Genomic DNA, 12070 nt, shown 5'->3' with positions numbered 1-12070 from the left:
AATTTTCATCATTTGCTGTACTCCTCGTCGGTTTCGATGTCTTCCTAAATGTACTACAGGGTGAATTTCATGTTCGGTGTAAGAGTAAGGTGTTGGGGCGACTGGGATCAGCATCTGAATTCTTACAATGCGAATGAGTTTGTGTGTGTGCCTTCATTTTGTTTGTCAGATTTTTCGTTCGGAAATTTTAACATTTTTAGAGAAATTCCAGTGACGGCGATGCCGACAACGCCAACACCAAACCGGCGGGTACAACGAGACAGGCGGCATGCAGGCAGAATTCGGGCAACAGCGGTGCCAACAACACTCGAGCGCACATGGCGGCTACCAAAATGAATGGCTTGGCAGCAAAGCTTAGAGTAGAGCTAACGACTGCTCACATACACATGCAGACATACTCACATGTATGTATGTTTGTGAAGGACGAAGGAGGACCAGCGCGACAGGACTTGTCTGAATGTTGGGAAAGGCGGCACACACACACACACATCACATGCAGCTGCGTCAGCGTGTGAGTGGCAAGAATGACGAGCTCGTGGAACTCGTGCAACAGGACGGCAACACATTCGGCTACAGCGTTTCTAGCGCTTCTTATGAGCAAACTATTTGCTCTTGGCGGGAGAAGGAAGAATGCCACCGCTCCATCGCAACGGCCATTTGTTGTTGCACCATCAGCATTAGCAAAACAACGGGACCAGCTCCAAAGGCGCAAAGCGAAGGAAACTCAACTGAAAATTGAAAGTTGCTGCAAACTGAAACGAACGGCGAACCAACGAAACAATTTGTAATTTATCTGCGAACAGGCAAAGTGAACCAAACGACGGACAAAAAACAACAACAACAATGGCAACATCAGTAGCAACAACACTGAAGACCGGGCGCAGAGTGCCACAAAGAAAGGCAGACAAAGCGCACAGCAGTGACAACAAAAAACTCCACACACACACTCTCATAGTCCTGTAAGGCACACACACATATACATACATACATACATGGCTTTGCAATACGTCAACAAATGTTGCTCAGCTCGCCTCTGTCCCCGCGCTGGCCGACCGCCACCACTTTGGCTTAGCTGGCTGGTTGCTTTAATCTTGCCTACTACCCTTAAACTTTAATAGTAAGCTACACAGCTGAGCGACTGAGCGGCTGAGCGTGTTGCCGACTAAATGCTTGTATTTCGTTGGCTTTAAGTTAAATTTAATAGCTGAAATAGATCATATCGTTGCTTTCAGAAAGTAATGAAAATCGCAAATGAAAGAGTAGTTATATTACAGTATATATGCATGCATGCATGTGTGTGTGTGTTCAGCATGAAAGGGTTGCTTACTCCTGTGGATGAAAAATTTTCCCCTTCACATTTCAGAAGCTTTAAATTTTGATAAATGTTCACTGATATTGGTTGCCTCATCAATTACTTAAGCTGTTTGTGTGTATGTATTCGTCTATGTTGTATGTATGTACGTGTGCGTGTAGTGAGCGAGAAACTTTTAGCAAGTATTAGGTGAAATCATGCATAATGTTATTGGTTTATAATACAAAGTTATTACTAATGAAAGCTCCGCAGTTGACGGCTTGTCAGAATCTGCCATTTACCTAACATGCGAATTCAAGTTAAAGGTTGCGTATACGCAGTGGCAGGGGCGACTATACGAAACTACTGTACTAAAGTGCGGAAGATCGATTATGATGCTTTAAAATGGAGCTGGATATTGCTTTTTTTGGTATGTCCGCAATTCTGGTATAAACAATATTATTTGGAAAATCCCAAGTAAATTAAGGAAGATCTAAATTCGAGTAAAACCAAACATTTTATACTCTCACAAATAGCGAGGATCCAAGCCCGGCAAATATCTTCAGCTGCTTGCAAAACTAGCTGGGGAAATTCGTGGACCGATTTTGCTTATTTTCGGCATTAAGCTATAATATATCCACTGCTATATTGCCACTTAATTTTTCTAAGATGTCTTACATATTGACCGATATATACGGCGTAAAGCTAAGCTAAATTTTTATATTAGGTAAAATATATTTTATCGCATTAGGACCAGAAAAAATTCTCTCTGAGTTTCATTTATATACCTGCTGATATTGACTAATGTATAAAGTGTTAAGTCAATCGGATGTTTGCGAATCTTTTATCATTTACGTGACCGCTAGGGCAAATTTTAGCCGATTTTAGTGCTTTCAAGAACAAAGATACACTATTATTTGACAGAGCTTCTCTGTGAATTTCATCAAAACTAACTCACTCATTGACCGAATCATGTGGTAGTTTGAACATTTTTATATTAAGTATGTGAGGGCTAAGAGAAGTACTACTCAGATTCTACGTAGATTTCGATCATTTTTAGTAAAGAGGTTTTATGGTATCCATTAAGGCACAATTTGTGCAAAGTTTAGTCCGATAGATTCATTGTAGCTTGTTAGCATACTGGAGAGTGAAACAAGTAAGGAAGATCTAAGTGCGGCTGTAAATGGATACTTTTACAACTGGCAAGGATCAAAGCAGGCGAAATACTTCACATATACTGCATACGTGGGTGCTAGCAAAACTATATATTCGAAAATGTTGCGAGAGAATTCAGCATTTATTATGAAGAGAAGCCTTCATCCGCTTCAATCAATTTTTGACATACAGGCACACTGTTATCAGTTAAAGATTTGCTCCGAATTTCAATAATATTCCTCGAAGGATGATCGATACTTTCGATTAAATGTTCGGTGTAGGTATTGAGGTAAGTATATTCACTATCTGGGTATTGAACAGTTGTGGTTTTGACATTTTGACATTTTTTGGCCTTAAGGTGGCCTACTTCAGGTGTAGTATTCGGACACAGTTTTGTGAAAACATCAGTTGGAATTTAAAATTGTGTTATATGGGAAGTAGAGAGTTGGTTATAGTGCAATTTCGTCAATTTCAGCAATGGCAATTATGCAAACTTATAAGATTTGCACTCAGCAATTTTGGTTGATTTAGCTTAAGTGGTTTAGGAGATATGTACATTAAACTTATTAGAAGTCGGGGCCAATCCCACAGATGTCCCTTGCTAATGCGATTTTCTATGCAAAATTACAATTTTATTTCTTAATTTTGTGCTATGTTATGGCACTTTATAGATTTTCGATTAAATGCATCTTGTCGGCCTGGTTGTGTTCCGATTTCGCCCACCTGCGAACTCTGCCTCCCTTTTTGCCAAGGAAATCGTGTGCACAGTTTCATTAAGTTATCTCAAGGTTCAGCATGCACAGACGGTACTTAATCATAAAAACATTTTAATTTTGGTTGCATCGAAGCTAGATCTTGATTTTATCGTTCATTTTGTATGGCAGATATATTCGGACAAATGAGCAGCTTCTTGGAAAGAGAAGGACGTGAGCAAAATTTCAGAATGATATCACAAAATTTTACGGACTAGTACACGCATATGGAGACAGACAGAGATGGTTAAAACGAGTCGTTTCATCACGCCAATCATTTATACATACATACAGCGTTTGTCCGGAAAGTAATAGGACTTAGTCGAGTTAAAAAAATTTTTGCATCAATCCCTATAATTCTTTAAAAACTTTCAAAATAGGCTCCTTCTGCGTCGATGCAGCGCTGCCAGCACGATTTCAAAGCATTGAAGGCGTCACGGAAGGCATTCTTCAGAATAGCATTGAGAGCCGAGGTGCATGCTGCTTGGATTCCCTATGTCGTCTCAAAATGTGTGCCTTTCATCGGCCTTTTCAGGGATCATACTCAAAGATCCGTGACTTATCACCTTTGTTTACGTTATTCAAAAACTGGGGGTCACTTTCACACATATTCAAATTTTCTTGACACACTTCCACTCGGCGCAATTTCTGGTCGTCAGTGAGCACTTTTAGGACCAACGTCGTGCACACCTGACGCATGTTCAACATCTGAGCAATTAAACGATTAGTCGATGGTCTGAGTTCAATACTTTGCGCACATGAGTCACATTTGTTTGTCGAAGTCGCACGTCTCCCAGCACGATCTTCATCAGGGACCTCTTCCCGGTCCTTCAAAAAGGCCTGTTGCGACCGAAATACAACACTTCTTGCTAAAGTAACATCTGGTAAGTCTGCTTGATCATATCAAACATCTCTGTGTTTACCGGGTTTCACATAGAATTTAATCGCATTCACAGAAACACGTCGCGCGAAGATGTTTGTTCTGACTCTCCAGGTGTTCGGAGACAACCGACCAGCCGCTCGATCGTTAGTTACGAATACCCTCTAACGAATCCAGTCGGTGCGCGTGCGCCCCGAAGTACAGTCGTGGCGGAAGAAAATCAGTCCTATTACTTTCCGGACAAACTCTGTCCGTATGTACATATATTACAGTGGGCAAAAAATAGTAAGACTTTTTAATTTGAATTTAGCGCGAAAACCCATTCGTGGAAATTCATTTTTTTCTAGATTGGTATGACAGCCAACATCTGTGCGTAGAGTCACATCAAAATAATCATTTGTGTTTGGTATACGCTTGTATTTCTGAAGTACATAAAGTGCATTCGGCGATTTTGAGGATGAGTGAAATTATTCAACAAAGAAGTTGCAATAAATTTTGTTTATTCAAAAAGGGTAGAGAACGCGTTGACCGTGTCTAGGACGGCCATCAACATCAACTGTTGATCAACACGTCAATAAAATAAAGGAGGTGGTACTGGAGAAACGCCATCGTTGGAATATAGAAAGGATGAGTGAAAACCATTTTGAAAAACCATTGCGCCTAGGAATAGTGGAAGCACGATTGGTTCTAAAACCACTAAATTTTTTCGAAAAACAGCGTCGCGCTAACGTGCTTTCCGACTACTTGGATTTCAAGTCTTGGAGTCTTGGATCTATGCTCGGAAACATACGATCAATCGACCGAATATCGTAGCCGAAGTCGAAAAATTGACGTGCAGATTAAAAATCATGTTGACATTTTTCTTGGACTATCGAGGTATGGTGCAGTCTGAATTCCTACGGGACGGCCAACTAACAACAAGAAATACTATTGCAGTATTATGCGTCGTTTGCGCGAAGCTATTCACAAAAAGAGGCCGGAATTATGGGCCGACAACTCTTGGTTTTTGTACCGCGGTAAAGCACCGTCGCATACCGCATTGATTCTTCGTGAGTTTTTCGCCAAATTTTCAACCAATATCGTCCCATAACCTACGTACTCGACTGATTTATCTCGGTGTGAGCCAATTGCAGGCTATTCCGGAAATTGATCTTAACATTTGTTTCGAGGATTGGAAAAAAGTTGGCACAAGTGTTTTGGTATGAAGGCGGATATAGATTTTGAATTGAATTTTAAAATTATGAACAAAGTCTTACTATTTTTGTCACAATGTATACTGACTTCAGTAGGCATACGCAATGCAAAATTTTGTTATAGTTTACAGCATAAGTATACCAGCAATTATAATCCAGTAGGCTTACGAACTTTGGGCCGTAAATGTACCTTACCAAGAGTTCTTTCCCCTACTTAGAGAACTTACTCACCGTTCGTGCCACAAAACTTTTTGCAAAACAAGAGACGAGTTATATTGAATTTTTAGTTAATGTTTAGTTTATAATAATGTTACCCATATATTTAAAATTATAATTACAATTTGCATAACTGATTTTTTTTATTATTTTATTTTATATGATACAGTAGTTGTTTCTTAATCTTATATTGGAACAAAATTCACTAATTTATGTTTTATTCTTTTTAATTTTAGTTTTGTGGAGAATGTGTCCAAACGAACAACGAAAACCACACAGTAACTTATTTGAACGTAGGTATTTAAATGCCGAGAAACATTGTTATAGCATTGCTTGTTGTAAGCGAAATAAGTTTAACGAATTTGTCTCAAAGAAACACGAAATCATAGCAACTCATTTTCTTACAATTTCTGCTGGAATTCGGTTTTAGCTCGTCTTAAAAATCTTTATATAATTGCATGACTAACTTTTGCCCTATTTATATATGAATATAAAATGTGTTCGCTTAAAACGCGGGCAAAATTAATTTTGGTTCTAGAAATTTCATTGGAGAAGTGTGTAGCTACGAGGATTCATCCAACAAAAAACAGATTTTCAATTATTTTCGAATTTTGTATTTTACTGTTATGCACCAGAAACTTTCATCGCTTGTGCTGTGAGTGGAAGAGTGCCGTTGTGTTTCTGAAAAACAATAATTATTTCCTCAATATGAGCGAACTTATGTTTTTTTCATTTTTAATTAATTTGTTTTTGGTTTTTTGTTTTAAATAACTGCTTTGAAGGCTTGCTGTCTATTGCGTGTTTTGTGATTTCAATACATATAACCCTAATGGCTGTTACACACTCAACACACACATTCAGTGCATCGGTTTCAAAATCGGTTTGATATAAAATACTTGTTTTATTGGTTTACAAAACTTAATGCTATTTTAGAAAAGGCAAAATTTCCATTAGAAAAATGTCAATACAAAATTCCATAACGCGCACACACTTGCATATAAATACATGCACATAAATGTACTGTTACAAATACAAGTTTGTGTGCTTGTAAAAAATTCACTATTTCTTGAAGCCATCAGTGACGGCGTTGTTCGTTGTTTGTGTATTTGGGGTTTCTTTGCTTTTTGTTGTTTTTGTATTTTGCTGTCGAATCGTTTGCATAATTCGAGACAAATTTCAATAATTTGAAAAGACTCAAAACCGATTATAAGTCAAAAAGAAAACACTGCCGAGGCTAAGCTATTATTTTAAATGAAGAATTCTTCCAAGGTCACTTCATGCTTATAAACACTATTAAATTGTGGCGCAACGCTGCTTGAACAAATTTCTTAAAACGATGTTATAGCTCAAAAATAACAAAAAACAAAAAACGAGAAAAGCTATTACATACTTACAAACATAGCATATACATATGTATGTATGTAAACGTATTGAAAAATTAGGGGCTTTAATACCAATTTAGAAACTTACATAATGTTGTTATAAACAAATTACGCTCCGCTTGTGGTAACTTTAAGCTCAACAGTTGCGACTGCTGACGTCTCATATATTAGGCAACACAAAATTTTCAACTAAAAAACAAATTTATTTACGCGTGCGCGCATACATATGCTCTTACACGTACAGCAAGTGCTTGTTAAACAAATTATCGGCTACAAAAGAAAATAGTCAACTTAAACGCTACCAACTTAAGGCTTATTTAAAGGGATAATTGTTTAAATAAAAAAAAATAGCTACAATTTTTTTTTAATTATATATTATGCATGTACTAATAAAATATATTTAACATGTATTCGCTTTGCAATCACTGTGACGAAATAATACTAATAAGATTTAATACAAAATTTATAAAATCGCACATTTTCAAATATTTTAAACTTAATTTTTAATTTTATGATCGTACAAATAAGAATCCGCTAAGGAGCTCGACGCATATAGCTTACATAACAATGCCTTAAATGGAAAACTTAAGTATTCACATTTGCATTACATATGAATAATCAGTCTTTTTTATGTAAACGAAAATATTTACGCTATTTCTCAATTAGCTCGCTAATTACGCTTTGTTCGAGTGCTTCTAAATGAACGCACGTGCATGTATGTATGGTGGGTTGTATATATATATTTATGTTTGCAAATGGCAAGTGCCGAAGACGAGTTAAAAAGAATCAGCTGGCCATTTCCAAACTGTTGTTGTTGAAGTATGTGAAAACACAGTAAGCGAATTGATTATTTGGCTGTAGATTTTTAAGTATTGTTAAATTTTTGACAGATCATTTAAACTAACGGAAGTTGAAAAAAGTACTTTTGAACAATTAAAATTGAATTTTGTGAAATTTGAACATTTACAATATTTTTTAATATTTGACCTTTAATTTTCGAAGTTTTCAGTTTCAAATGACAACTATTTTATTTCGGATAAATTATTGTAAACTTATTTTGATTTTATATTAACTAATATTAACTATAAACTAAAATTTTTAATTTTTCACATTGACGTTAACGTACGGCATTTATGTTATTTTAAATATAAATAATTGAAATTATTTGTTCCATTGGAAACACAATGTATCCGTTTAACAAATAGTCAAGTTTCTCAGCTTTTGCACATGGTCGATGATTTTAAAATTTCAACATTAATTACAACTTAATTATTACAGTATAATTAAACAAATATAGTATATGCTTATATTATTTACAATAGTCGCACAAATATGCACAAGGACTCTGATAACTGCTTAGATTAGCTGTGCTCCAACGACTTAGTGTTACATAATTGTTATATCATTTACTTATGCATGCAATTTACATTGATTTTTCACAGGTTTGTGAACTAAAAACTAAACAAATTAAAATACGTTTGTGGAATATTCGTTTTTTTTCTTGTAGAATTTCGATTATTTAAAAACTAACACTAACTTTACAATAATACAGTTAAAATATAAACAAAAAACAGTAGTAACAAAGCTTTGTGGCTTATTCTCAATAACATATACATTGTAATACACTTGGAATTGCAAACATATAGACAACGAGTAATTGTATTTTCTGTAAGAAGTGCAATAGTGCAGTTAATTGGAAGTTGATAAGTAGTTTAAACTTCTTATGGTTGTGTTGTTGGTTTACTATTATTATTATTTTTTTGTTTTTTATTCATGTATTGGTCGCTGTACTTAATCGCTATTTTCTCATTGTGTTTTTTTTGTTTGTTTGCTTTTAACTTTATTTATTTAAGGACTTTACTATTTGAGTGTGTAAAAATGTCTTGGCTATAACTTCTAGTCTGAGAACTGAAGGCAGTGTTGCTGCACAGAATTACGCGCATTTTAGTAGAGGTTAGCCCTCATAGTCTGTGCTACAGCAATTGTTTTATATGCTGCGTTAGCAAATAATCAAACGAAATTTGTTGGCGTACAAAATGCTACAACAAAGAGAACCGTACTCCGACTTCCCGGCACGTGCCAATAGTGGCTAAATGTGCTCAGCAACGATATGCAAATCGCTTTTACAAAAAACTCCACATACTATCCTACAAATATTTATGTATATATCCTTGATTAGCTAAAACCGTGTTTGTCCTAGTTACAATTACTGTGTCAATCCTCATAAACTTATTGAATTATATGTTATCTTTACTATTTGAATTTAATTGTTTGCCGTTTCGGTGTGATCGCGTACAAAATTTAACTCCGTGAGTCATTGCTTTCGCTAAAGCTTTGTTCACTGGACTCGCGTCGGCTGCCCACCGGTTTGGGTTTATATTCTGTAATGAACACTGTCACCGAGTTCACAGTGACTTCGCGCGTTTGTGCCGTCGAGCGATCGACGTTCTTCAAACGGGCTGGGTACTTTTTATGTTTGTTTTTATCATGACCAGTACCGTGCCGTGAGCCCGAGGCGGATTTCGTACCGTTTGGCATGGTGCCTGATGCGCCGGGTAAGGTGGCAGCTTGTTGCGCGACGAGTGCTGAGTTTAGTCGTGGCTTACGTGTGGAAGTTCCTGCAATAATTTTCTTATATTATTAGGGTTTCAAAAATGTGAGAAATAATAATATTTGAATAAACGATTCGAAATCTTATGTATGTATGTACTACAATAAGGTTGTTTCTTATACCAAAACTTATTTTGTTGGAAATAAAGAATTTAAGAATAGTAAAAATGGATTTTCGGAAAAAATAAATTTATTGATTTAACTTTCAGAGAAATAGAGGTATAAATTATTCATAAGCTGATCTTATTTCTTATCCAGGTTTTATTTTTTTTAAATACATACATACATATACAAACATATATATGTAAATGCATACATCTGTAATTTAGATTAATCAAAAAATTATATCTCAAGAAAATTAATGTCGACAGCTACAATAACATAAACAAACAAATTGCGATATAGATAAAACTAGAACCTCAGCTGCTTTGAGAAGGCCGTCATAGTTGATTATTGAAATTACTGTTTTTGATTGGATTCCTTTACACGCTAAACTATCGCCGAATTTGCTTTTCACACTTTCGCATTCTACAAAGATAAACAGTGCATAAAAACACGAAACCTTCTGCCCCTCGGATACCCTTTAAATATTGAAACTTGCCAGGTATGATGAGGCTAATTTGTTGGCCATGAAATGTGGTTGTATGTATCTGCATACATACATATTTATATGCAAACGGTATCAATATATTCACATATGCAAATAATTTGATTGATAACAACTGTAAAACATTGAGCTGGTCCGAATACAGAAACAGAAAATAGATAAAACTAAAATAAAGCTAAAGAACACAAGCGAATTCTGTGAAGTAATGCAGCAATTTGATAGTTATTGTAGATAATGCATACTCAACCCAACAAAAAAACGAACGCCCGGTGTGAAACAATCCAAACGACCTAGTTGCTCTTTGTATATACATACGTATGAAAATATACATGTATAACCTCATTTCTACAGTAAAAACAAAAAAAAAGCGCTTATTTGTATTTCTAGCCACCGCCTGCCACTGTCCCATTTGAGTTGGCTGTGTGCGGCCTACATTGCAACGAAGCGATTGGCCTCAGCCTCATTTTACAGCTTCTCATTACTTCTGTAAACATACCGCACATAGCACCGCTGCATGAGCTTAATAGGTACACAAAACTTTACACACATTTATATTTATACTTTTGTGAATATTAACAGAACTTTAATCAAAAATGCGGAAATGCATATGTAGTTAAAATTATTATTCATGTTTCGATGAAAATAAATTGACTTTTGCGGTATATATTGAATACATACATATTTACATCGAGATGCACACACACTTCCATAATGATTGTCCGTACTCGTAAAGGGGTCACTCACCTTTCCGCACGTCGCACATACGGCATTTAAATGCCTCAGCTGTATTCCTGTACGTACAGACGCTGCAGTCCCAAAAATTCTCCTCGATCGCTTTGGATTGTCGCTTCTGTCTTCTTACTGGAGATTTCTTGTGATCCATAATCTTAGATCGCTGCCGTTTATATAAAAGTCGTTCCTGCCTTCGCGGCTGGTGCTGCTTCAGCTCCTCCACCGCTTCAACAAATATGCTACTACCCCTCCTTTTGCAAATTAATGTCAACTATCAAGATGTGGCTTCAGCAACGCTCACTAGAAAATGCAAATCTAACAAATTCTCCAATTATATGCTTTCCGTCCAGGTTAAAGGTAATATTCCAATTGTTCACTTTTTGTAGAATTCTTGTTAAATATGAAATAACTTTACTGTGCTAGCTCTACGAAGATTTTACAGCAGCCATAAAATTCGTTTCGATTTTCCTCTTAACACACACATAAATTGAGAAATTCGCTAAAAGTGGCGAACAAAAGTGGAAAATATGCATCTTCCGATTGCGAGAATGTCAAATACTGACATTTGCGCAGTGCTGCATTTATATAGCGCCTATATGCCGGTTCACACACGAACTCCTTTGTACCCGAAACGGCGTGTTTTTCGTGCTGGTGTGTCACGCTTTGTCTTCTGGCAGAGAACTTCTAATATCTGCCAGAAGCAGAGAACGTCTAATATAGATAAAATTAAATTAAAATTAGACCTTCTCTGCTTCTGGTTTGTAATAGTTCGCTGCTACGCAATTCAAAATTTCTTTTCATTTTGAAATTCATTTCGTGTTTGAAAAAGCGTCGGTTACAAATGAATATGCACGATATGTCTGGAAATTTTAATTTTGTTTTAAATTTTCTTAATATAATATCCATACATGAAGTAGAAATATATAGAAAATGGCTAATAAGTAAAAAAAACGATCTTAAAGGTATTTAATAACATTTAGCGCGGAGAATAGATTAAATTCAAAAAATGGAGTCGCTTTTTACACATATTCACCTAAAATGTTAAGATGCATTCATATTTACTTCTTTAACCCCGAATGATTTAGCTCGAATATCAATGAACTTAAAGACATAAATGTAATTACTGTACGAATTTTGAAAGAAATAGAAAAAGTTTTGGCGTAAAAAAGATATGGGTACTTAATACTCCCCAATAGATTAGAAAATTCCCGTACAAATTTTACCTTGAAAATATTAATCGCGGTTACCCAAA

The 12070-nt window shown here is 35.8% G+C and overlaps 1 protein-coding gene across 1 annotated transcript; it reads right to left on the bottom strand.

Moving 5' to 3' along the window:
* Nucleotides 1-7051: 7051 nt before the first annotated feature.
* LOC105227683 (YY1-associated factor 2) lies at nucleotides 7052-11374 on the bottom strand. The gene is made up of 2 exons (XM_011207165.4): nucleotides 10831-11374; nucleotides 7052-9487 (listed from the first exon to the last, which is right to left on the bottom strand). Exons 1-2 carry the CDS (start codon nucleotides 10967-10969, stop codon nucleotides 9171-9173), a joined length of 456 nt encoding a protein of 151 aa, XP_011205467.1. The 5' UTR covers nucleotides 10970-11374; the 3' UTR covers nucleotides 7052-9170.
* Nucleotides 11375-12070: the final 696 nt, after the last annotated feature.

This window comes from Bactrocera dorsalis, chromosome 3, assembly GCF_023373825.1.
Source record: "Bactrocera dorsalis isolate Fly_Bdor chromosome 3, ASM2337382v1, whole genome shotgun sequence".
Taxonomy (NCBI): domain Eukaryota; kingdom Metazoa; phylum Arthropoda; class Insecta; order Diptera; family Tephritidae; genus Bactrocera; species Bactrocera dorsalis.
Note: the sequence above shows the minus strand (reverse complement) of the source record. Positions and strands in the feature narration are given on the sequence as shown.